This window comes from Elgaria multicarinata, chromosome 3 (genome assembly GCF_023053635.1).
Source record: "Elgaria multicarinata webbii isolate HBS135686 ecotype San Diego chromosome 3, rElgMul1.1.pri, whole genome shotgun sequence".
Classification (NCBI taxonomy): domain Eukaryota; kingdom Metazoa; phylum Chordata; class Lepidosauria; order Squamata; family Anguidae; genus Elgaria; species Elgaria multicarinata.
Window position 1 is genome coordinate 62,493,841 of NC_086173.1, and position 27,219 is coordinate 62,521,059.

The window sequence follows — 27,219 nt, forward strand, 5'->3', positions numbered from 1 at the left end:
AATTAACCATTCAAATCTTTGGCAGTGGGGCTCTCCTATAGAAGTAGTACATTTTTGGTTTTGTGTTGCATGATGTCCAAGATCTCTCTCCCCTTAGTCTATGGGAATGTGCAATCTACTTCTGTGCTTCTGCATAGAATTGTTCTGTACTGGCCTCAGGGAGTGAGGTGCAAAAATGTTATACCTGAAGATGTATGAAAACAAACCCCACTATTGTGCAGTCTCAATTTAACTTAGTTCACCTCCCGTGGAGTTCGTTCAGTGTGTTTTGATTCTTGCCATTGTAGCTTACAACATGCAATTACTGAGATAGGATCTGTGCTACCTTTGTTACAACTGTAGTAGAATAAGAGTTGGACCCTAAGCATTAGTCTAATTTAAGCTCTGTTCATTTCAATAGGTCTATTTTAAGTAAGACTTACTTTGGATGCAACCCTAAGATTATGTTTTATACTTCCTTTGTAACCAGTATTTTCTTCTTCCTATTTAACTTAACCTCTAAGGCCATAGGTAGATGGGGCTTTATCCTGGAGTGAACCCAGGGATTGTCCCTGGGTGTCCACATGATGCACAGGGGATCCCGGGATCAGGGAGGGATGATCCCTCCCTTGCCCCTGGATAGAGCCCTCCCCTTTGGCCCTAGTTTTTCTGCTGAGCCAGAGACTGCGGAACATGTGGCCGGGTGCCGCGGGTTGACCTGGTGCCGTGTGATTCCTTGCGCGAAGCTGGGAGCTGCGCCCATCGAGGGTAGGGTGGGGGAGCAGGGAAAGTAAATTAAATTTTAAAAATTTCCCTTTTGCGCACGAGCATTCGTGCGCTGCTGGTCCTTTAAGAAAAAATTTAAAATGGCGGACGCAACGCCTCTCCTTCTGAGGACATCATGCATCGCATGTAAACAAAGGAGGGATCTCGCGTTAAACACAATGCGAGATCTTCCCTCCTCCGTTGCGGGATAACAGGTAGGTCAAGCTAAGGCCTAAGTTGTTTGTATTCTCTTTTGCTCCCCCAGTTTTGGGGAAATCTATTGCCATGAGTTGGATATTACACCCAAACACAGGTACTTAAATGTGGCAGCTGCTAATTCTTTCTATGTGAGAACACAAATATTGATAGCCCCGTGTTTAGAGAAGAAAAATGCTAAATCATGTGTCTATTATATATGAGCAAACTGAGCTCATTCTGAGCTCAGTGCTGGGATTAGTGACACAGCTATACAAACTTGGGTATCAGCAGAGGTGGGTTACCAAACATTCTGTAATTCTCTCTTAACAAAGCAAGATTTTCAGCCCAAAGGAGAAAATTTACTTGAGAGGCGGAGAACATAAATCAAACCCAACTTTCTGTGCCCAAATTAAACCTCATAGTTACCAGGATGATAGCTGTAGAGTTGAGGATACAACTAAGAGGGCTATATTTCAGGAGTTGGGTGCAAACTAGTTCAGCCCTTCATAACCCCACAGTTCAGGCATGTGAGCTGCTTCAGCCCATGTGGGTTTTCTGCTGATATAGACTTGCAATGGATTAGTAGGGATGGTGTATTCTATGTGGCTGGCTTCCGATGGTAAATACGTATAGGCAGGGCTGGCCCAACTATGAGGTAGAGTGAAGCCTCATATAGCTGATTTGGGGTGTTATGAAAAGGCAGCACATGTTCAGTTATTTAAACTATTAATGTTGTATTTTAGTGCCATGGGGGGGGGCGGGGCGGGGAGATGCTTGTGGGATTTCCTGTCTCAGGTGCCACAATAACTTGGTTGGCCTTGGATACTACGCACATGAGTGTGGGGCTGCCATTTGCTTCTTTGCCTCAGGCAGCAAAATATCTTGGGCCATCCTTGAGTATGAGAATATGTTGGTGCTGAAAGTATCTCTCCAGAACAAATTCAATTGTGTGCTTCTTCACCTTGCCATCTGTATGTGATGAGCCCTGGTTGTGTTCTCTCTCTCTCTCTCTCTCTCTCTCTCTCTCATATATTTCTCAAGGATGGATGAACATCAGAAGCTGCCTTATACCAAATCAGACCATTGGTTCATCTACTTCAGTGTTGTCTTCACTGACAGGTGGAGGTTCTCCAGGGACTCAAAGGCTTTGCAGCCCTAGCTGGAGATGTCAGGGATTGAACCTGGGAACTTCAGCATGCAAAACGTGTGCTGTACTACTGAGTCACAGCCCTTTCTGCATCCAGGTAGTAGAGGGAAAAAGAGAACTCCTAAAGCTACAGTGTACTGGAGAAAAATGCCTGTTTTAACTCATGTATTTATCCAATATCTCTGCCATGTAATCCAATTTGAGCTCCATCACACCTACGTTTTTTTCCTGGTACACAACCGCAATTTCCACCTCCGTTTCATTAGTGCATCAAGCACTGGTCACTTTCATGTGTGTGTGTTGTTGTGCTATTTCGCCTTGTTTACCTTTTAACGTGTGCCAGCTCCGCTCCTGGTATTGCTCCCCATCCTGCCCCTTCCCTCTCCAGTTAATTGGTTCTTGTGGTTGATGGACATTCTGATGGACTTAGGCGCCCCCACCCCCCGCTCTGGTTTTGTTGTCTAAAGTTTAACGATTTAGTGTTTCATTGGCGGGCAAAAGAAAGGGGGATGTTGAAACAGATGGATGATAGAGCAATGAGAGTGGGGTTGTAGCAGCAAAAGTCTGTTCGACTGACTCGGCACGCTGGAGAACTACCCCCACCCTTTCGTCAGCAAGAATGCCCTTCAACACACATGCCCCCCAAGAAGGGACATTCTGTGACATAGCATAAGGACAGCAATACATGGGGATGGAATGGTAGTTTTATCCTGCGTGGAGAAAAAATACCGCACTTTCCCTGCCCTAGAAAAACACGGAAAATGGAGGGAAAGAGGCAAGATGACTGCAGGACAGGGACGATGTTGTGTGAGGGTCCCGGGGCAAAACGGTAAACAAGGCAGGACAACAGTGAGATAAAATGCTAGTGTGATGGAGCTCTTTGTGTGTATTTACTACAGTTTAATGCTGAGGATCACTTCCCACATCACCTTTTTTCCCTAAGTGATAACATTTGTGAAATATGCAAGCTTGATATTGCCATAGTTACATGCATTGCGTAGCCTGTGGAATCTGCAATCATCCCGCACTGCTCATCTGTGTACTTCTATTCAGCCCCTGCACCTCTCCCTCTCGAACTGTGGGCCATTCCTGACAGTGCTTTATGATGTTCATTTAAAGGTTTGTGGTTTATGATGCATGCAGACACCATTATGCCGAAGGGTTATTAATGTGTCCTCTACGTGCTCTTCTTTCTGTTCCAATGATTTCTCCACTCATTTCCAACTTCTGTGATTAGGCATAATTGCACCGTCTTTTGCAGGGAGTTTGTGACGCGAGCAAAGAGATGAGTGAGCACACACACACACACACACACCCCATCTTTCACAACGAAGTATTACCTCTGATGTGCAATAGTTCCGATCCTCTCATCGGTATGTTTTATTGCTTAATTCAGAAAGGAAGTGCTGCGTGTAGTGTATGTGTGTTTAAATTTATTTGAAGAGGATGTGACATGAAGGGCACCCATGAATTATATCCAAAGACATCACTTTCTTTGCTGTACAGTTTGAATGCAGTTTACTAGTCTGGCAGCACTGCTCAGTCTCTGAAAGGGGGAAGTGTCCTGCTGTATTCTTAGCCGCTGCTGGGAATGATTTAGCCAGTGCAGTTTTATCTGCCCTCCTTTCCCCTGTGTTTGAGTATGTGAGAAATTGCGCTGTTCTTCCCCAGTACAACATGATACCATCCTACTAGAAGTGGCTGTTCCTTGTACCAACAAGTGTGTATCTGCCATTCCCACCAGGTTGAGCTAAGGGTAATCTGCTAAGGAAACCGACGAGGAGGAAACCATCTGAGCCTTTATTGGACTGGCAGGGCGTGTACAGAGAACGAACGGGATGGGTGCTGCGGTAGGGGACGCTATTGGGTGAGCGGCGGAGCGCTGTGCTTGGTGGCATCGGGCTGCTGTCTGTCTCGTGCTTTCCCTGACCAGGGTTGGGGAAGTACTCATTTCTGCAAAGAAGAACATAACGACGGTGGTAGTGCAGGAAAAATGGGCATGTTTCCCTCCCGATGGAGCTGCCCTACTGGACATAATACAGAGACACAAATACAGACATATACAAATCAAACAGACTCTGATCAAGATTCCAGAAAGCTGCGGGTGGGTGTGTTGTGTCCTGTGGCTCTTATTCATTGCTAATTGGCATTTCCCAGTCTGGGCTACCACCGCCTACCTGCCTGCAGAGATTTTTCTGTTCTAGCCCCATGCTACTAATGGCTCGTCCTTTGTTCCAAACATCTTACCAAAGGAACATACCTACATCATTTTGTCTTCATTCAGGGCACCCCTGACCATGCCCAATGCCTCCACATTGCTTGACCTACTTATGCCAGATTGTTTGATGCCTACTTCTGGAAAACCTGGCATAGTGCATTAGTGCATTATTTGTGATAACTACATTATAGGAGTGTGTTTCACAAATGTTTTAAGCTCAGTGCCCCTCAAACTTCCTTTACTTTCTGAGTGCCTAAACTTAGCACCAATCATCTGTTCCCCAGGTGAGCAGGTAGAGAACCTTAGACACTATTGCTCACATATAGAGCCATTTGCTCAGGATCTGTGCTTGAGGCCCTAATCAAGAGAGTTGGGCGTTAGAAGAGGAATATTACAGGATCGGTCTAGCCCCTCCTAAAGACCAGAAATGGGAAACAATATGAAAGCAATAGCTCCTCCCAAATCAGGATAGTGAAGCAAGCAGAACACAGCTCTCTCCCACAAATTCAATGGCCAATCAATTGGGGACCCTCTGTTAGAGATCATTCAACACACCTATGACTAGGAGGGTGGGAAGAAGGCTCCTTTTGCCACACCATCCTATCCCTCCCTGGGAGTTTGAGCCTCGGCAGGTGTGCCACATTGCCCCAAAGGGTTTCACCCCACAGTTTGAGAAACACTGTTGTAGGGGAATGATGCACAATTGCATGGTTGTTTACATAAAGCTGTATCAATCTGTGCATAGAAGGTGCCAGTCCAACATGCTGAGCTCCCATGAAAGCTCCTGGAAGTGTAAGCAATATAATTTCACTGCTGGTGGGGGAAAATATATTACTATGCAGGGTAAGCTGACTGCATGCTACCTCCCTTGTAACAGACAGCAGTGGTTTTCAATGAGGCTCTAGATTGTGTCAACTCAGCCCCAAGTTGAAACAGCACCAGCACCACCTCCATCTTCTGTAGCATAGCTGTAGAGATGGGAAGGAGCACTTTCATCATCTGATCATATTAACCTTAGAGCTGGGTGTGTTACCATCTCTGAAAATGTGATGTTTTATCATCTCTGTGTTTGTTTTGTCATCTCTGCAAATGGGATGCGCTGTCCTCCATAATTGTGCGAAGGAGAGAGAACGGGGAGAATCCTTGCAGCTCTAGGCACAACTGAGTGCAAATTCCCATCCCATGGAGAAGGTGGGGTGGACCAGCATACCCTAATGATTAGGGAGACCTGCAAGGAAGCAGTGGGATCCAACCTGCCCCCCACCCCCACCCCTGTGTTCATCTCTCTTGTCTTGGGCATTTGTGATTACCCTAACCTAGGCAACTGATGACATTTTCAGTATTTTATAGAGGCTGGGTTGAGAATGTTGCCTCCCAGGCTAGCTCTGCTGTTTCACGGGTGTCAGGACAGCAGGGCAGGGAGAAAGCCTGACGTGCCATATTGCGGCCTGTTTTCCTTGCCCATGTTCAGCTGCTAATCTCCCTGTTCTGTGTCGAAAATCCCATCTTCCACTTTTCTTTGCTTGCCCCTAGATTTGCAGGGGCTTCATGCAGCAAGGACATGCTCTGGCCTTCTCTAGCCCCAGCATGTTAAAAGCTTCGTGGAAAGAGCCAGCCTGGAGAAGAAACTTCTTGCAGACACAACACAATAAAGCACAGACATGGTCTCATGTTGATCCAGCCAGAAAACACAGGAGAGAAACAGAAATGAAGAGTTAATCGGTTGAATCACGAGGAGGACATCACAAGGCCACCTGTAGCAAGGGAAGGTTAGTGACAATCTGTCGAAGAGACCCAACAAACAAGGTTAATACTTGCACCAGGGGGGTTAACGGGGCCACGGGAAACAAGACATTATGTGTTTTATCATGAGCTGGGAGACTTCTCAAGCAGACGGGTTCTGCAGGATGTGAGTCTGTGACCTAAAGGTCCAGTTCCTGCTTCCACATTGAACAAAAGTTATAGGTTAAGTGCTTTGCCCTCCCCCAAAAAAGAAAGGATTAGAAAATATAGACGGGGGATAGTGGAGGAGAGTACCCAAATCATTTAGAGAACTGAAGCACAACGTGACTGATTAAGATAGAATGAGTGTTCACGAACGTAGTGTTTTTGTACACAGCTCTGGCAGATGAATAGAACCAAACAGGCTCTGATTGAGAAGGAGAAGCTACTATACAAAGTAGCCCTCAGTCCCATCTCCCTGGTAGGGAGGGTTATGTATGGCTAATCCCAAACCCCTGGGGTCTGCAGTGTACGTGTATGATACATGCAGGTGGAAATACATTTGCTACAGTTTTATAGATATAAATCATATTGAAGTGGCCCTGAGAAAGAAAGAAAGAGATGAGTGAAGGTGTGCACGCGTGTGCGTTTGTGTAAGGAGAGGTTCTTTGTCATACATGAAAAGACACCTTTGAGCTTGCCTCTTGAGTTATTTGTGCGTACGTGGATATTGTCAATATGGAAGAGAATTCAAAAGAAAAGTCTATCCCAGTCAACGCAGGTTTTACATTCTTGTTGGGAGCTTACTGAAACAAGAGCTGATTTATGTCTCCCATGTGAAAACAATCCATGACTGAGTGGCAGAAGATAAGATTGCTGCAGCATTGCTAGAAGCAATGCCTTATTTGAGATGGCAGCGGCATCCATGTTAGGTTAAATTATAATCTGCCCTACCTGCTAAAAGCTGTAACAGTGCAAAAACAGAAGGAACAGTGTTCAGAGGACCTTGACAGGCAATAATTGCTGGACATATGAATTAGGATTACGATCCCCAACCCCCATCCCATTTTATTGGTTTTAGCAAGCATTGCCTTCACCTTTTAAAAAGCATTCCATGCAAGCTAGATGTTTGCGTGCTAAAAGTAAAAGCGGCAATTGTACTGTATATGATTTTGACCTGGGAAGCTGGAAGTTCAGATCTAGCGTAGCCATGTACCAAATTGTTTTAATTCAATTTCAGTTTCCCACTTTGAAAATGAGAATAGTACTGACCCACCTCATGGGATTGCCAAAGAAGAGAACAAAATAAATCACTCCGGCGAAAAAAATGGGAACCCTCTTTGCGCATAGAGGTGCTAAATAAAGGATGAAGACGACAACTTTGGACCTATCCTTTGCCATCTCTGCAACCCGGTGCTCTTATGATAATAAATACCCCTCCCCCACCCCCGCAGTTGCTGGGGAACCTGGGAAGTAATTGAAGTTCTTATCAGCAGGGAATAGTAACCAGTGGCAGCAGTAGTTGTGATTGAAGAAGGCAGCAGACAAATAATTCTAGTAAAAAAGTTAGGATTTCTGCTATCCATTAGTGTCCCGAGGAGGCAAGCAGCACTGCCCTCCAGTGGGTAAAGCCAGTGATCCTTTTACGCAATTATCATGCGGGCTGCACAGATGAAATTACTGCTTCTTAGGAGGTAGATAATACTCTTTTTCAGGGCATTAGAGCTCTTGGGATTCTTACCCATCCTGCTATTGTCTCTGGTAAACACATTTTGCGGGGTTTTTGTAATGCTTGGAAAACATATTGGATGATCGTGGCGGGGGAGAAATGAGTGCTTACATTTAGTTTTGCAGAAATTGTTTGGGTTTTTGTTTTGTTTTTACAAGTGTTTTTATATTTGAGTTATCATGGTTTGCAATTTTATATGTTTTCGTTATTCACGTAAGCCACCTTGAGGGCTCCTTTGTGGGAAGTGAAGGCATCTATTTACAAAACAACACACAGTGCGGGCCGGGACAAGGCCTCTGCACTTTTATCCTACTGTTTGTTTCCAGCTTGAACTGTTTGTTTCCAGGGTGTGGAGACAGGCTGTGTAGCTTATCAGCCAAGCTACTGTTACACAGCGCGGCTATTCTGAGGTCACTCTGCGCCCCCCCTCCCGCCACATGCTTTCCCACCTGCCCTCACCTTGGTGGCCCCAGTGGCCGGCTTGTTACTGGCATTACGGTCAGCGTTCTGGAAGCCTGGGAGGTAGTTGAAGCTGACGCGTTGATCATCCATCCGCCGGCTCTGTGTGTTCGCCAGCATTTCCATGAAGTTGTCCATTTCTGGTGGTGGGCTGGGGCTGCCTTCTGCCCAAGAAACAGAAGGGACCATTAGAGGATGGCTTACAGAGGGAGCACAGCACTAAGGCTTGGCCCTCCATTCTTAGGTATTGTGGACTTTCCATGTGAGGGGTCAGGTCCTGTCCCCACAATTTGGTACCCTCCAGCTGTGCTGGATTGCAACCCCCATCATCCCCAGAAAGCTGGACTGATGGGAGTTCTAGTTTAACACATCTGGAGGGTGCCAGGTTGGATAAGGCTATGATAGGCTCACTTTCTGTCATTTTATAGTTATAGCTTCGGCTATTGGGCGGTATAAAAATGTAATAAATAAATAAACTCCATTTAGTGCCATTGCTTCTCTAAACTGAGCAATCAGTATTTAGTGGTTTCAGTCCAAGAGCTCAACACACCATTCCACCATTCCCATAACCTGCCCTGTGGAGTCAGGCTTCCAGATACAGGAAGTTGGATTTGTTGAAGCCCAACCTGGTAGGAGGCAACATCTGGGTCTTGGTTTTGAGTCTAGAACAGAACCTCACATATCACATTCAGAGCTGCCAAAACATCTAATTATCCTTTACCATTGCTGTTTTTGCATTGTGATCCCCGTATACATCTTCTGTGTTAGAGCTGAAAAGATGTAGGTGGTTCAACTGACACAGTTGCCTCTCAACTGATTTTGGTGGCAGTCTTCAGTGTCAATATCCAAAATTATCTCCTTCAGTGGATCAGTGGGCTTGCTTCTTCCATCACCCTTCTAATAGGAGGGGTCCTGCATGGTTGTCCTGTCCCCTTGTTAGGACAGCATGGGGATTTATTCAGCTCTTTGAGTCTCCCCCAACCCCTCTGAAAACTTTGGAGAAGTAACTTCCTGGTTCAGTCCATATCCCAACTCCATACACAAAAGAAGCACCAAATTACAACAGATCAAGTTCTAGTCTCTTTAAGCAAATATCACAATGGTTTCCCCACACCTTGGTTTTCGTATTTTTACCCAGCCCCTTCTGGATAAAAACAGGGCTTGTGCTCATCTGGTCTAGTTTCTTCTAACTAGATTTCCAGTGTTGACTTATAGTCCACACAACCTTAATCCAAACTAAGTGTGTTAATTTTTAAGATGCCACAAGATGCTCTGTTATCCCTACTGCAAGAGACAAACATGGCTACCTCTCTGGAAAGAATATCTTATGATGACCTGTTGATTTCATCTACTGAAGTATTACTATGGCAATGTCCTTGGCAGCCATCATGGAGGTATCTGGATCCAGCTCTTGGTTGTGATATTCCTCACCCAGGTCAGCATCGTTTCATGATTGCCCAGCCAATGTTGGAAACAACTTGCACTGACAAACCAAGACTTTAGCTAGGGAATCTTGATTGCACTACAGAAAGGTGTTCAAGGCAAATGGGCTAGGCTAGACTCTAGTCATCAGAGAACATACGTCTCTAGTGCAAACAGACTTCCCAGCTACTGGCTTTGTACAGATAATCCTATAAAGCGGTGGTGGGCAACTTGTGGCCCTCCAGAAATTTTGGCCTACAACTCCCAAGAGCCCTAGACAGCATAGCGAATGGTGAGGGATGGTGGAAATTGTAGGCCAAAATATCCAGAGGGCCACACGTTGCCTACCCTTGGTATAAAGACTTTGGAAGACTTAATGGTAGGCAGACTTCCCACATCCTAGGACTAGAGTCAACAGCTTTGTAAGGAAATGGACCTGCAAGAAGAGTTGACCTCACATATTCTGGGGGTAGGGGAGGGTCAAGAGCTTTGTTAGCTCTTGCAAGTATGCACTGACGTAATAAGTAGCTCCTGAGTACCTCCCCTTTACTCATCCCTCTCACCCAAGCTTGCTTTAACTCACTCTTCTCAGTGTCTGAGCCACTCTTGCTGTGCACAATCTGAATGTTGCAACGTTGCTCATCTATGCGTCCTCCCTGTACATGGCTCAGCAGATTGAAGAATCCTTCTTGTTCTGGGGAGCCTGACTGCAACACAAAAACAATGAATAAGCAAGGCCTGACACCACCCATCCTGTGTCCTCAAGCATCTTCTCCTCTGACCATCTGTTGTTAGTGTCATCAGGAACAAAGCTCACAATCAATTCCGAATTAATAGTAAATTCATAATACACCAAATATGGTCTCACTACAGAGGTGAGCGTTAGGAACGTTGGCGAGCTGCCTCATACTGAGTCAGAACATGTAGCCCGTCTTTCAGATGGTAGCAGCTGTCCAGGGTTTCAGGCAGGAATTCTTCCAACACTATCTGGAGATGTCGGCGTTGGGACATGGGACCTTCTACATGCGAAACATGTGCTCTGCCTCTGAGCCACGGCCCCTCCTCTTACAAACAGGTGAGTTCTGACCAATCAGCCAACTAATTATGAAACATGGCGACATCACTAGTTCACAGGGAGTGTTACATGTGCATCTTTTTTCACCTGACAGAGCTGGATTGCTGGGGAAACCATGAAGACAGTTTCCTCTGCCTTCTCTGACTTACCAGTCAGCAAACAAAGATGGCCTCCACAGCCCTATGTATACAGACATAGCTAGGCATAAGACTAGCATTGCCATTCATAATACTTAGCATGTATATAGGGCAGCCAACCTGGTGCCCTCCAGATGTGTTGGACTTCAATTCCCATCAGCTCCTGCCAACATGGCCAATGGGCAGGGATGCTTGGAGCCATAGTCCAGCACATTGGGAGAGCACCAGGTTGGGGATAGCTGGTATCATTTTTGAGTGTAAAAAGCACATACATTGTTATCTCAGTCATCCTTACAACAGCCCTGCAAGGTAGGGAAAAGTTATTATCCCTCACATTGCAAATTGGTGGGTGGGGAGGGGGTGCCTGCTGAGGCTGAGAAATAGCGGCTTGCCTAAGGACAGCTGGTGACTTTTGTGGCTGTGATTTGAAGTGACAGGCGACTTTCCGACTCACGCCTCACTCATTTAGCCAATCCATGGCACCAGACCCCATGAAAGATATTGTATAGGAAAATACTGGTTCAGGCACCTGTAAGGATAAAACACAGATGCTTTCAAACCACACACACACACACGCAGCAACAAACAAATAGAACACCCATACGTGCGCGCACACACACTACAGCGTGTGTGAGCATGTATGGGTGTTCTATTTGTTTGTTGCTGTGTATACATACATACATATACACACACAGCATGACCATATGGAAAGGAGGTCAGAGCTCCTGTATTTTAAAGAATTGTATAAAAGGGGAATTTCTACAGGTGTCATTTGTATGCATGCAGCACCTGGTGAAATTCCCTCTTCATCACAACAGTTAAAGCTGCAGGAGCCCTGCCCTCTTGACCTGATAGTATATCTGGACTAGAATGGACTTGTTGATATGCTACTGCCAGGAATGTTGTCCTGAACGTAAGCTCTGAAAGTGTGTGTTCTGTTCCCTCAATTTTTGCAGGGTACATAATTCTCATTCAGTGCCTAGGAACGATGAAATGTCTGTGCCTACAGGCCCCTTGTTCCAATGAATACACAGGGCTGAGGGCAGCACGTGCAATCCCCTCCCCACCCACCTCCATGAGTTCATGTCTACCTAGGTTGAATATCTGCAGAGTTAAAGGGACTTAGGGCCATTGGCAAAATAAGCCACGCTTGGTCCTCACAAACATCTTGCCCTAAGGAGGTGGGTGAGTGACAGAGATGTGTTTGGGCTGCAGGATTTGGTGTGAAAAAAGTATGGGCAGTATGCCATGTTAGCATTAAGACAGCTGATTTTTCTAGATATGAGGAAATCTAACTATAATTATAGTTTGAATAAGTTTGTCCTACTGGTTTTAAGTAAAATAGCCTTACTTACTTACTTACTTACTTACTTATTTATTTATTTAAAATCACGCCGTGACAGACCCTGGGAAATGTGGATTTGAATTAATTTCCAGCCTTACTTTTGTCAGGATATCAGTTGTTTGAGGACTTTGATGTGTATCAGCCAAATGTTAAATTAATTTCTCATAGTAGGCAATCAGTCCCTACTTATGTTTATGGTCCATTCATGTGTGTGCCCCCACCAAGGGTTAACTAAAGCTTCCTGTTAGAGCCTAAATCTTTTGTAGAAAGTTAGGTTATTGGATTTACATATTGAATTTTCACTTCTGCGGATATTAATTTTACCATCTACCTGACCATGATGGTAATCAAGTCCACATTGCCTCAGGAAAGCCATGAAGTTGGTTTGGGAAGTATCTACCGTTCCCAAATATGGGCTGGTTTTATTTTATTTTATAATGTTGAGGAATAATTGAGGTGAGGTGTGAAGGTTTGGAGACTTGGAGCAGTCTTTCCAACAACAGTTTTGAGGACTCCCAGATGGTCAGAGCTGCTTTCTGAACCAAACCACAGAATATGCTGTTTCTTGTAACTAAGCCAAAACATGCATGTACTTTCTTTTTATTAATTTAATTTATTATTACATTTATATCCTGCCTTTTCCCCTCTTGCAAGGAGCCCATGTGGCTTACATGGAGGTCTTCTTCCTCTCTATTTAATTATCACAACCACCCTGTGAGGTAAGTTAGGCTGAGTCAGTGACTGGCCCAAAGTCACCCAGTGAGCTTCATGGTTGAGTGGAGACTGGAACCCAGGTCTCCTGAGTCTTAGTCCATCACTAAAACCACTACAGTGTGGTCTATGGTTTATCTCTCCCCCCCCCCACCCCCAACCGCCTTAGGATCCAGTGTGGTCTGTGGTTTATCCCCCCCCACACACACACACAACCCAATATTATTAAGTGTCTGCAAATACACTTTGTTATTTATTTTTAAAATATACTACTGGACATGCAGCCAAGACGCACTTCATGTTGGCTCCTTTTCTGTTTCAATTAGGAAGCATAAGGCAGTTCTTCTGCAGTTGATAACCTCTGCTTAGTATGTTTTGGAACTGTTTTTGGGTAACCTACCACAGTTCACTACTAACTCTGTACAGGAGTAGAGAGAGAACTCCCCAAGATCAACATCGTATCTTGTGACAAGCAAGTAGCTGGTTGTGATCATGTGGCTGGCCACAGTTGACCAATTAGGCAGCTCTAGCCACAAAGGCAGTTCTGGTGCTTGGCCTGTATTCTTGTGCCTCAGTGGAGCCCTGCTAGCCTGTGGCCCTCGCCTTAGAGAGCCAGTGCAAACACAAGAGATGTGATCCCAAATCAACTAAGGGAAATTACATATGATGCACATAATACCTTAAAGAATACAAGTATATCGTATAGAAATTCTTAATAACCACAAGACAATAACAAACGAAATACAGTTCAAAGTGCATGGATGAAGGCTGAAAATCTAAATATTGCTGAAAGTTTATTTATTTATTTATTACATTTATATCGTGCCTTTTTTCCTCCAAGGAACCCAAGGCGGCGTACATAATCCTACTCCTCCTCTCCATTTTTATCCTCACAACAACAACAACCCTGTGAGGTGGGTTGGGCTGAGAGTCTGTGACTGGCCCAAAGTCATCCAGTGGGTTTCCATGGCCATGTGGGGACTAGAACCCAGATCTCCCAACTCCCAGTCCAACGCCTTAGCCACTACATCACACTGAGGTTTACATTACAGAACTTACTTATGTTATATAAAAGTACATTCTGGTTTTCCAGTCCTAGCTTTGGATGATCATAAAATGCAGAGAGTGATAACTCTTCTCCCATAAGCACGGACAACTGTCTTCTCCAAGGAGAAATGCGAGAGAGAGGGCACTTGTAAGGTGAGGCAGGATTACACGGCGCACCTTTTCCTGCATTGTACCATTTCAAACGGTTGGAGTGGCAGCCAGCCAGCAGAGGAGGCCACTTGCAGCAAAGAGCAATTGGTGCATGTGAATGCTCCCAGTTCGCAGGACTTGACTGGGTTTGGGGGAGGGGGGGGGAAGATTGACCATAAATAAATAAAAAAGGGTAGCAAACAAAATATTGGTGAAAACACAAGCAGGGGGTTGGGGAGCACATGGAATGAGTGAAGTTCCTCATAGTCTCCATCACCACATATATATTTTTAAATAGTTTTCAACCTAATGACAGGGTTGTTGTGAAATCCAAGACACAAAGCCCTTGAGTAAAGAAACGAATTTCTGCCCAAAAGGCAGATAGAGTTCACTAAGAGTTTGAGACTGTTCTCCCCCCGCCCACGTTCTCTGCACTTAAACGTTTGAAGGCCTGGACCACCCAGATGTGCAAAGGAAATAGGCTCCACTGGGAGTGTGCCATTCAGAACTTTTAAATTAGATTTCCAGCATCATTCGTTATGTCAAAAGCAGACTTCCTCCCTGCTTCCAGCATGGCCCGCTCCCCACGTAAGCCCAGTGTAAACCCCCCCCCAATTATCTATGATGTTTCAGGGATTTGTGTGGGATTTGTCGGGTTACCATGTCCTCACCAAAATCTTGAGACGCTCTGAGGCACTGAATAAGACTGCATCTGATGATGAGATGGTGCTAGCTAGCTATTAGGCTTGAGAGAATGGAGGGATGCAGAGGGGATAATGAAAGGGGAGGATCTCAGGTCTATCATACTGTGAAAATCAGCTTGTTCATCTTGAACTAAAAGGATTTAAGTGGTTTTTTTTAAACGACATTCAAAGTCAGAAGGCCACTAAATCCTGTCCTCTAGTTGCATTTAAGCCCTCTATTGAAATATTAAATTAAGACTGACTTTGAAAGAGGGAGGGAAATTAATCAGCAGAACCCAGGGAAAGTGGGAAGTTTACATCTCATGTGATATGCAAAGTGGATTCCTTCTAAGAAGAGATCAACAAGATAAAGAATCATTGTCCCCACCTGCTCCTTAGAATGTTTTATAGTTAATCTATGGGAAGTGGAGGCTGCCAGACAATAAAGGAAATGTCTGCTGCAAGTATTTTTGAGCTGAGGCCTGAAACCCAGCTCCAGATGGTCCAAATTGTAAAGTGATGCACTCCTGCAAAGAGGAAGTGCTCAGGGCTGGCCAAGATATTTTGCTGCCTCAGTTAGAATGGCAAATGGCACCCCCTCCCCAATTGAAGGTGCATCATATCCAAGGCTGGTTGAGTTACTTCAGCACCTGAGACACAAACCCCCACCAGTATCTTTCCCTGGCAGTAAAAGTACAGAAATAATAAATGTCATGACTAACAATTTGATGCCCTTTCATGACACCCCAAAGCCGCCTCACTCCAAATAATTGCTTTGGCTGGGCTTCCTCACAGATGTTGTATAATCCTTAAAATAGGGTGATATTACCAGACCGTCTATTTGCTTTCATTTCACAAGACATTGCTCCAGCTTGCCTAGTCAGGCCAGGAAGGTAATTGTGCTTCCATATGTGGCTTTGCCATATGTATGGGTCCCGCTTGTTATTCTGTGTCTCTCATGCCTTAAAGTGGGGCAAGTCTTCTCTGGTGCTTTGAGTGTATCGTATTTTACTTAAATTCTCTGCTCTACCTCCTGAACAAACTCCATAGAATAACTGCCTCTACTTTTTACTATCTCACGAATGTGCACTGTGAGCTTAAATCATGTCTGACAAGTAGCGCATAAGATGAACAGAGTTACAGCCACAGTACCAGGGTCAGGTGTAGCCTTTCATGCCTGGAATGATCTTGCTACTCCTATCTCAGAAGTAATTAAAGCTCAATGGTGGTCTTTCAGGACCTATTTTGGTAAGGGCTTGAATTAGAAGTGGTTCTTATACATGCACAATTGAACACAATCTGCCATCAGTGGTGACTAACCACAGAATGATGTCTTATATGTATTGATTTCACCAGCAAACATCCCACATTTATACTAGTTGACTGTGGATGTGGGCGTTTGTATTTATGTATGTTGCATTGGCTAGAAACTAACTGCATTAAAACAAACAATCAAAAATTAACTAGAAACCTGAAGCCAAATAATTGTCTCATTAGTCCAAGTCAATATGTGAAATTGGCTCAGAGCACTTTATTCTCTTCCTTTTTCTTCAAGCCTCTTTTCATGTTACCTCCCCTCCCCTCAGATTCCTGTTTCTCATTCTGTTGCCTACTTTGTCCCCCTCCTTCAGCAACCTTGACTTTGGACACCCTGTACCATGGTTTCCCTCCCTTCTGGGTCTCCTCAGTCTGTCCCATAAAACTACTGACCCTGGTGCCTGTGAATGAATGAATGAGAGAGATCAAGATCTTCCCCTAGAGAAGCTGGACTGAAAGTATCTTTTAGATTTGTTGGAGTGTTCGTGAATATCCTATGTCATCACATCAACTCAGCCAATTGGTTGTCAGAAGCTTCACCACCACAAGTGCAATACAATGTATATTGCTATGACACCTTGATTTCTTAGCATTTGACAGCAAGTTCAGGCACATCAAATAACCATGAACAAAATCATGTTGGTTACACACATGTAGAACCGAAAACAAAACACTGTCCCAAACGAATAACTAAAATCATGATGCCTGAGTCCGCTTTCCCCCCTCTTCTTTCCCTGTCACCTTTTCCTTTTGTGTTGTGTCTTTTAGATTGTAATCCTGTGGACAGGGACTGTCTTGTTTTATTTATCGTATGTAAGACATGCGAGCAGTCCCTATCTACCATGTCCTCAGTATGTTTCTAGCACTGATGGGGGACAGGGCAGAGAGCTGAGTGCAAGGTGAAATAAGGAATTATTACTGGGATAGGGTCTTGATTCAGCAGAAGAAAGAGGGCCTTGGGTCATATATAAAAAGGTCATAGCAAAATGTAGAGATAGATGGAAGGAGATGACTGTGTAAGAAATGAAAGGGGTGGAATAGTTACATAAGGATTAAAATGACAGGGAGTCATAGGAAGCTGATCTAAACTAAGTCAGACCAGAACTGAGTCAGAGGGGCAGTGGTTCTCCAGGTTTTCAAGCAGGAACCTTTCCCAATCCTATCCAGAAAGGATTGAATCTGGGACCTTCTGCATGCAAAGTAGGTGCTCTATCACTGACCACTGGCCTTTCTCACCAAGTTGATGGCATCTCCAGTGGTCAAGTGAGAAGTGCAGGAGCTCACTATGTCAATTCCAAGAGCCACCACGACTATACAAGAAAAAATGAACATTGAATTTCAGGCCTGGGGGGCAGATGGCAGGTAAAGCCATCTATGAAGCTGGGGGCCAGAATGGACCCAGACATTCACTTTTGAAAGAAAGACCTGCCGTCTCTAACGCCATCCCACCCCAGCCCGATCGGGCTTTAGAAATGCTGTGCTGTGCTTGTATTTGAAAAGAAGTTGAACCTTAGAGGGCAAAGCACCCTATTGGAACGCGGCGGCAGCAACCAAGAACGGGCAGAGTTAAGCTGCTGCTGCAGAGGATTGAGGCTAAACTGTAGAGGAAGTGAGAGGACTTGCAGGCGAGGGGAGGGGAAGGAAGTCTGTCAGCCCTGGAGTGAAGCCAGCAAGTGTTAGGAATTAAGGCATTAATCTCCTCTGCCAGGACTGCCCAACAGCCAGTGTGGTCAGGGCACCCTGCTATAGCAAAGACGGAAATGTGCTGACTGAGAGACTGGGCTTCATGGAAGCATTTGGCTGCAAAGAATGGAGCTTATTCTTATGTGAGGTTACACGTTACGTTTGGCCATGAGATGCAGGTGAACAGATATAGCCCAGCTTTTACTATCCCAGTGACCAGTGGTGCAGCTAGGTAATTTTAGACCCTGCACTTCATGGTCTTGTGTGTGTGTGTGTGTGTGTTTCCTTTAGACAGCCGTGTGTCTTCACTGAGTTCCCATCAGGCCTGTTTATTTTCTAACTGTAAAATAAACTCTCTTTTTTTTCTTACTCTCTTGAATTTTCAGTGTCCTTTAAAATGAAGGGCCCAAGGCCAGCCACAGTATCATTCCCAGCAGCCTAGTGCTATGTACAAGATTTAACCCCCCCCCCTCTTTTGATTGCTATTCTGCACTGTTCTCTTCATTAAGTCGTTCAGAGAAGCCTTCCTCAACCTGTGGCATGCTGGGAGTTGTGGTGCAACACATACAGAGGACACCAGGTTGGGGAAGGCTGGTCCAGAGGGTTTGTTCCAAACTAAGTTAGTCACACTTCAGCCCCATCGTGAAAAGTTATTCATGACTAAGTCAATTTCTGTAGATTTCATCGTCTGGATCCAACCAAGAGACTGCATTTGCCCAGGGTTGCTACCATGTTGCTCCAGATGGTCAAAAATAGAACCGGTGTTTCTGCTAGGACCCATGAACTTTTTCGAACTCCTTGCTTTCCACAAGACAGACTCCAGCTGGGGTTTCCTGGGCTGCTTTTCTCCAGAGCTGTCCCTTACTTTTTTAGACTGTAAAACCACATGTGACTGGAAAGGCTCCAGAGGACCAAGAAATCTAGATCTCTCTGGACAAAACTGCTGTCCCACCAGTCTGGCTGTTGCTTTGTCAACATTTTTCTTTAGCAATAATATAGAGCTTAATGATGAAAAGAGAACACCGGGTAGGCAGGAGAGATAACAAATCTCTGGTGAATACCTGTAGAATTCATATCCTGGTCTCTTTCAATAATGTTCACTTTATCACTAGTTTTCACATTCACTTTAGATATGGTTAAAATCAATCAATCAAAAATCAATCAAAGCGATGCCATTGAAAGAAAGGGACTTTGAGTACTGTATATGCATGTGTGAATCATGCCCACATTAGAAAATATGGGCATTGATGACTAACACACCAGGGCTATGGACTAATAGACAGTGGGAGATGTTCTCTCTCTCTCTCTCTCTCTCTCTCTCTCTCTCTCTCTCTCTCACACACACACACACACACACACACACACACACACACACACACACACGAGATACTGAAAATCAATACGAGAAGGAAGTGCCCACAGGACATGGTAGGAGTGTTGGAGAAACTAAGAATGGCTATGGGACAGAGAGAGGAAGGGTAGTACAGATAGAGAAAACTAATAAAGGACAGGAAAATGGCAGCTGACCACTACACGAAAGGAATGAAAGAGAGCTAGCTAAACTGGATACCATAGTGATGCATTTTCTTTTTGATAGGACTCGCACAATCCTGAATCTCACCTCTCTCCATACTGAATTCAACCAACCCACCCTACTATAGGATAAACGCCCCTTTTTATCCTCCACGGTTGGTACAGGCCAGCCCCAAGCCCCACAGCAGTGGGAAAACTGGACCCAATTTCCCCCTTTCTCAGCAGTCCATCATGCCATGCCCTGGGTCAACCTTACCCCGCTTGATGGGTTGGATGGCTGTGCTGGTGCCGGCTCAGTCTCTGTTTCTGTCTCTGGAGCCGGAGCAGATGCTGGCTCTGAATCTGGCTCTTTTTTCTCCTCCTCTTCTGCCTTGGCTTCTACTGTTGTCATTGTGAGACCCCCCCTTTTGCACACACTGCTCCAAATAGCCTCCTTCCTTCCCCCAGCGACGAGGCTGTTTTTATCTCCCTGAGTTGGTTGTATAGGACCTCTCGGCACTGTGCACTTTGCCCGCCCTCTGGTCACTATGACAGCCCTGATGCCCTGATGCCGCTCTTAGTGATTTATACAGAACTGCCGCACTAAGCACCCCCCCCCCCGGGCTCAATGCCACCCCTCCCCCGCATGGCCTCACTCTCCGCACAAGGGATCAAAATCCATATTTTAATAAACACAGGCGTCCAATCTGCTCCGTCCATCGGATCCCCGTAATCTGCATAAAGATTATCCCGGATAATTGTATCAAAAGAGCCAACACACACTTCATTAGTGAGCGTGTGTATATGTGTGTGCCTGTGCATTCATATGTGTGTGCATGCACATGTGTTGTACAGCGAGGGAAGAAAACACCCATCCTTCCTTCACGTAACTGTACATAGACCTTGTTTTAAATGGGTCTCATCCAGGCTGTTAACGGAGACCAACAGGGCTTGCTTCTTCTGCCCTAATCTAGTGACATGGAGACTTCTAGTGAGACCACATCATTGCCAGGTTCCACTTCCGGTCAAATATTACATCTCTCACTTCATATTGCGCCCTTCAGTTTTGAGCCTGCCTGCTGAGTCTCCTCTGGACATCAGCAGTTGGCCAGTGGCAGTGAATTCTTGCTATCAAGGTGACTTACAGACCTTTGGCTTGCTTTGGCACGTGAGATGCTCGTGCTACCTGTACTGTGTGTGAACATAAGATTGCCATCTTTGCTAGGGGTGTAAACGCCACTGGTAATTTCCATGCTAATTAATGTGTGGTGCAATAATAACAGGAAGAAAGTCATTGGCCTGGACTCGATAGGTGGTAACCCAATGGACAGGTCTAATTTGTGAGTTACCAGAGCATGAGCAGCTCACTTCCTCCTACATGGAGTCCTCATCTCTCTCAAATATTTAGCCCCATACCAGGAGGGAGGGAATAATTATGATGTTGCTGTGCCATACTCTATACAGGACCAAAGGAATCATCATAGGAAACACAACCAATGTCCTCTTACATAGCAGGATCTTTTGATTCTGCCCTTCATTTATACTTTCCTTTCATAAGTGAACCAGGCAGGGGAGGTTTGTGGGCACACCTGCATGCCCAGGTCACTAGATTTCAGGCCCAAAGGATACAAACTGGAAGGTACCAATGGGGGGTGGGTCAAGAGGCCTGGGCTCTGGGTCCTCACTGTGTAAGTCATGTGTATTCTAGATGTTGCAGTTTTGTTTTTTAAATTCTGGGGAACCGTTTCAGTTAAAGTTGGAAGGATGAAGGTGAGCAGGGATTGTCAACAACAAACTTCAATGGGTTCTAAAGTGCTAGTGGGAAAAGATGGCCTTTTGTACTTAGCAAGGTCTGTGGTAAAAAGGCAAAGGAGTTGTTAGTAGGGAAAGAACTGGAGGAGAGAACAGGCAGGCAGGGCCGAACCACAGAGCATAAGACTTTTGACGCTACAGTATGAGGAAGAGTGTCAAAGGTTGGCCTGGCCCAGCTGGTGTAGTTGGCTGGCTGTGGAGGCCAACAGGTGGTGAGCAAGTGAATCTTTTGAGGGCACAGGGATGCCAGTGGATTAGTACAGCTTTGCAAGCTCAACTGTGGCACCAACCCCTGGCCCTAGATTAAGGCAGGTCCATAATGCTACACCGGGCAATGTGCCCAGCAAACCTTTTCAGCAGGGTCCAATAAGGGGAGCAGAGGAGGAGAATGGACCCTAAAGGCAAAGCTGTAATGGAGGGAAAGCAGGGTTAGATTTCAATGAGGCATGATGGAGAGTTTTGGGGTGTCGTGTCACTCACTCACTGAAAGAGGCATCTTGGTGGTCATGGTGCTGGTGTAGCGGGTGCTGGTGTCACAGTCACCGAGGAAGACACTAGGCAGGGCCTGGTACTGACGGCCAGGCATGGACAGGGCCCTGAGGGAGCACAGGAACAACTTCCGTGGACGCTTAGCACTTCCAAGACTCTCCTTCTTCATCACCTAGGAAAATGTCAAGAGCCAATGGATCAAATGGGGAATGGATGTGGGGGAGAATTGATTCCCTAGTTCCCTTATCCCCCCTCCCTCCACACACATTATGCTTGCCTATTCCTTCCCCAACTGGTGGTCCTCTCCCACTCAATTTTCCCTCTCAGCCATCTGGATTCTTCCATGTAGCTCTCCATGGCTGTCACGGGTGGCCCAGACTGGGCTTCTTAAAGCTCCTGCTTCGTGCTCCCTGACAAGGCACTGAAGCCAATTGTCACCATTTTCTCAGCATATATATCCCAGTAGCCCCCAACTAACTTTTTTCTTTTTTCTTTTTTTTAACAAAAAGCTTCTTACCTGGGCAGACATGTTTCCGCTTTGCCAGTGATGACAGGGTGTTGTCGTGATGGCTTGCGATCAGGTATGCTAAGAGGCAAACATCATTGGGCAGTGTAAGTAGCAGGATGAGCCCCCACAAAATGCTTGTTCTCATATTCATGTTGTCCTCTTTTCAAGTGCCATCCTCCCATTGCCAGATTATGTCTCAGGGAAAGAACCAGAAGAGCTGGTGTCGTACTCTCTGGAAGCGGCCAGATGTATTCTTGTATTTTATTTTTTGAGTAAAGGGTTATTCCAGATCAATATAGCCCTATCCATCTTAATGATATTACATTCCACAAGACCACAGTTGTACAGGTACCACCACTCTATACCATGTAATTTATTTTAAATATTGAGCTGGCAACCTTAGATCAATTGCTTTTCTCTTTCTTTTCCTCCCCCCCCCCCGGTTCAGTTGATTCTTATTTAATTTCCAGATTTTATATAAATTACTAATACAGGGGTTTGCTTTTATCACTATATCTTTCTTATTGCAGAACCAAAGTGTATTCTTAGTACTAGTTGTTAAATTTTATTTTTCTATCTTTGTTCCATAACCTGATATGAACCATGACTTTAACATAGCCGGTATAGCAGCGATGTAGTACCATTTGATGCAAGAAAGTGCTAAATGTCCTGAATTTATAGGAAGATACAACACTCAAGCCTTAACTCTAGCCCTTTTTTTCTTGCCCAAATACAATTTGATACTAATATTTGCCATTTATTGAGCAGTACTCCATTCACCTTTAATGGAATATTCAAAAATATTCTTTGCTTCTCTACACTGTGATTGGAGATCTGTTCCTGACTAACCATCCTTCCTCCCATCCACCCACTCCCCATACCTCTGAAGATTGCCTGTGAAAGTTCAGTTCAATATCCCTTCATGTAATGAAGTTAGAACATTTGGAGCGAGGGGCAGACATACTATATTCTCTGAGGAGACCAGGACCACTACATGTCAAGCTAGGATGTTGGATGGGGGGGTGGATGTGGCCCTAACGAAATGTGCTTTGGGAAGATACATAATTACTACCACTTACTGAAATATTGGATGGGTTTTATTTCTCAATCATGATTGGCTTTCTAATCGGTGCTGTTGCACCGGCCAAGAAATGTCCCGGATGTGCGACGGGATGGGCTGGAGGCCACGTTCCTGGAAGTGTGGGAATGTGTCCTTTCCAGGCCTTTCCACGGTAAATTGGGGGCCAGTCCCGGTTGCCCCAGAGATCCCTGTTTTTCTGGAGGTCTCCGGGGTTTTCCCGGTCATCTGGTCACCTTATTTCTATACTGTTGGGGCTAGCTAGGGCTGCTAGGTTGCAACCTGGGGACGTTGTGCAAGACCAGCCTTCCGCAACCTAGTGCTCTCCAGATGTGTTGGACTACAACTCCCACCATCTTTAGTGGCTGGAGGGAGCACCAGGTTGCAGGAGGCTGTGCAAGACGATGCAGCCACAGCTTCTCCTGCCCTGTTCCTCTGTCATTCCCTTTGCTTATACTCCTTTGCTGTTGTCAACAGGGCTCCAACATTGTTCCACAGTGGATGAGGAGTGTGACTGATGGAGGATCATCACAAGAGAACATGCTGCAACTGCATCATTGCTGCATACTCTGAAAATGCGAAAGGTATACATAACACCTCCAGTTTGCAACCTGCCAGCTCTATTGAAACCCCCCCAAGCATAATTTCTTTTAAAGGATAAGACCGAAAATGCAAGTACAGCAGGATCAATACCAAAGAAAAAGGAGGAAATAGGAATAAAATGAAATTCTATACCTATCCTTTCCTCCACCATACAAATTTCTGTCTTTATCTCAAATCTTATACAGTATGTATATTGTAACTTATATAAATGTTGATTATTGTTAGCTACTGAACATCGATAGATAGATGAAGTCTGTAAAATTAGTGTGATAGTTTTCCAAATATATAATCATAGGAAAAATTCTTTTTCTTGTGACTTCCCATTTTAGTCTGGATTCGTTGTGTTAATTAGTCCACCTCAAACTTTATAAATCTGAATGTCTTTGGGTGCTTCCAGATGGAGGGATCCTAGTTCAACAGTTGGGAGCCATTGGGCAATGTTTCCATCTTTTTTTCTTCCCTTTTGGATTTTCCACGGTAAGAAAAAAGATTGGAGGGAAAACGCAGAAGGGTTATGGAGCGATGGTGCAATAAAAGCCTTGTCTGCAGGCCCCTTTTCTTGACTTTCAGCTTGGAAGGAGTTTCTGCAAGGTCATATTTCGCAAGTCACTGTTTCCTCCGTCTTCCCCCATAGTTTTCTTGTGAGCATGTAGCTTGTATAATTCAGATGCCACATTTCATATGTACACACAATAGGCCCAATTCTCCACAACCGTTACAACCAGCTAGTGGCCCTGGATAAGCATACAGGGTCCCATTTACTTCAGCAGATGCATCCAGCTAGATCAGTGGGATCCAGACGAGGATTGAGATGTAGATGGGGATTAATATCTGCATCCACATCAGACAGTCACACAGTTTCCCATTGCTGGAGTGGGACAAGGAGTTTTTGAACTCACGTGAATCCTTACATGGTGGAATGTTGCATTAACTGGGCCATCCCAAGACATTTTGCTGCACCTTTCCACCCTGCAAACCTCCATGGTAGGGCTAGCCCTGAGCAAGAGCTATCCAGATAACTTTTCTGTAGCTGATCCTGTAAATGGGACTTTCTAGATACCTGCTCCAAAACAGAGCCTGCTGCAAAACTAGTGGACTGGATTCTGCCTGTCTGTGACAGGAGTTTTGCATAGAGAAGTTTTATTCATTGTATTGAATAAAAGAAAATGGGATGGATTGGATAAATTTCTTGCTGCAGCCCTAAGATTCTACAGGCCTACATTTTTGCACACAATTCTGTTAATATCTTCAACAACAGAATGATCTAAATTACAGCTTCATATTGAAAAACCTAGTTGTTTGAGTCTTCCCAAAAGACGTTTTACTGGGTGTAAATGCTGATGGGGCAGCCATTGACATGCTATCTCCCTTTGTTGCGGCAGTCCCTGCTCTCTGCCTCAGAGAACAGCATAAAGATTTCTCATTCCAGTCCAAATAGTCTCCCTGCACAACATGAATAAAAGCCAGACACTACATTTTTACACATTATAAACATTTTCATTCAGAAATATGTGAAGAAAAAAAAACAAGGGGTAATATCTCAGCTTTTGATTTTGATTTTAAAACCATTGATGTCATATATTCCAACACACTTTTTTAAGGCGTCCGTCAGGCAAAAACTTAGAAACATAGCCATCGAATTCGTCACAGGGTTTTGAAAAGAGATGTCACTGGACCCAACCCTTCAGTGTATTGATGATGATAGTGTGTGTGTGTGTGTGTGTGAGAGAGAGAGAGAGAGAGAGATATGAAATAAACAAGGCAAGGAGACCGCTGTGATGATCTAATGACAGATGTTGAGCTAATAAAGAACTATAGCAAAACCTGAACAGCAATAAAGATAGATCAATGCTGTGAACCTTTGATTGCTTGAAAGGACAGTGCAAACCAAATGCAGTATCAGTATCAAGATAAGCAACCAAGAGCAAACAACTTGGGACAATAATTAATAAAGAGAATGGCTAATAGAGAACATAAAAAATTAGAGCGCATGCAATTGGAGATACAAACACAGATTAAAGTAGTTTTAGGTGCCTGTCTATCATTTTAGAAATAGCAGATCTATCAGTGTCGGCTCCAGGTTTTTGAGGGCCCTTGGGCACGATACACTCAAGGATCCCTTTTCCCTCAGTGAGGATATGTTCTTATTGCTATTGTCAGCAGCTGCTACTGTTTCTCATATTTTAATAATAATGTATACTACATTTTTAATTCAGTTTCATGTATTTTATACTTATTGTTGTTCCCCGCTTTCATCCAAACAGAGAGGCGGATATGAAATAAAATTCTCCTTCTCCTCCTCCTCCTCCTCCTCCTCCTCCTCTTTGCTACCACTTGCTTGCCTGACAGGCAGACAGCCAATAAGCAAGTTGGCAGTGGCATCTGCTGCTCCTATTTCTGACCACCCCTGTTGTCTGGCCAGAGCTACCAGTGGGTGAACTCACAGGTTCCAAAGGTGAGGAGGAGAAGCAACTCCAGAGGGCTCTTGACAGCGGAGCCCTGCTGGGACGTGGGCCCTCGGCAGGTACCTGACCATGCCTACCCTTGATGCCGGGCCTGACAACAATGTTGACTTCCTGCACTGCTACCAGTCTGGCTTCCTGGAAGTGTCACCTCCAATCTGAGTGTGTCAATGCCATTGACCCTGGATCCTACTCAATGGCTTGCTTCTGCAGATAAATGGCAAATGGCTGATGCGATGTATTGGTGGCTTTCGTGCAATTTGGTGATAACTGAAAGAGCAGGCAGGTGTTTGTCAGCTGGTCTTGAGGGTGATAACCATTAGTTGCTCATTGTCCTCTTGGGATCTCTCCTGTGGGATCCCACACCTGATCAAGATGTACATGAGACTGCTAGTGGAGACAGTGTGAATATTTGGTAAGATGCCACTGTACTGATGCCACTATGCCCAGGTTTTATTTATAGCTAAATATAGGAAACCTTATACAGCACCTTGTTTTACTTTTCTTCCACCAGCAGTTGGGGGAGGGGGACACACCCACCACAATGTCCATCAACCACAAGAACCAATAAACTGGACGAGGAAGAAGGGGACCGGGTGGGCCGGGCGCAAGAGCGAACAAGTGAAAAGAGTTTTCGCTGAGACAATGACGATACCAGGAAGGCACGTGAAAGGGACCAGCGCTTGATGCGCTAATGAAACAGGTGGAAACCATGGATCATACCTGGGGGAAAAGGTAGATGTGATGGACCCCAATGTCTTCGCATTGGCAGTGCTAGGAAACCTCCACCTGAAAGCACCCTTAATGGTATGACATATAAGACCACTTAATAAATAATATATTTTTACAGTTGTTTTTTTACCACCTTTTAAGTGAAATAAAATTGTTGTATGAGAATCTTTGTATCTTATGTGTAAGAAACCATGGATCCGATATTTTCCAATCATAGGAGTTTTTGAGCATGTTGA

The 27,219-nt window shown here is 44.9% G+C and overlaps 1 protein-coding gene across 1 annotated transcript in view; it reads right to left on the reverse strand.

The window, feature by feature from the left end:
* The window catches only part of PCP2 (Purkinje cell protein 2), a 29,791-nt gene extending 10,080 nt beyond the window's left edge, over positions 1-19,711 (reverse strand). The window contains exons 1-3 of the mRNA XM_063121530.1: positions 19,577-19,711; positions 10,223-10,346; positions 8,218-8,381 (exon numbers count right to left, since the gene is read on the reverse strand). Coding sequence (XP_062977600.1) covers positions 8,218-8,381; positions 10,223-10,346; positions 19,577-19,711 — 423 coding nt within the window. The remainder of the gene's footprint in view (positions 1-8,217; positions 8,382-10,222; positions 10,347-19,576) is intronic.
* Positions 19,712-27,219: the final 7,508 nt, after the last annotated feature.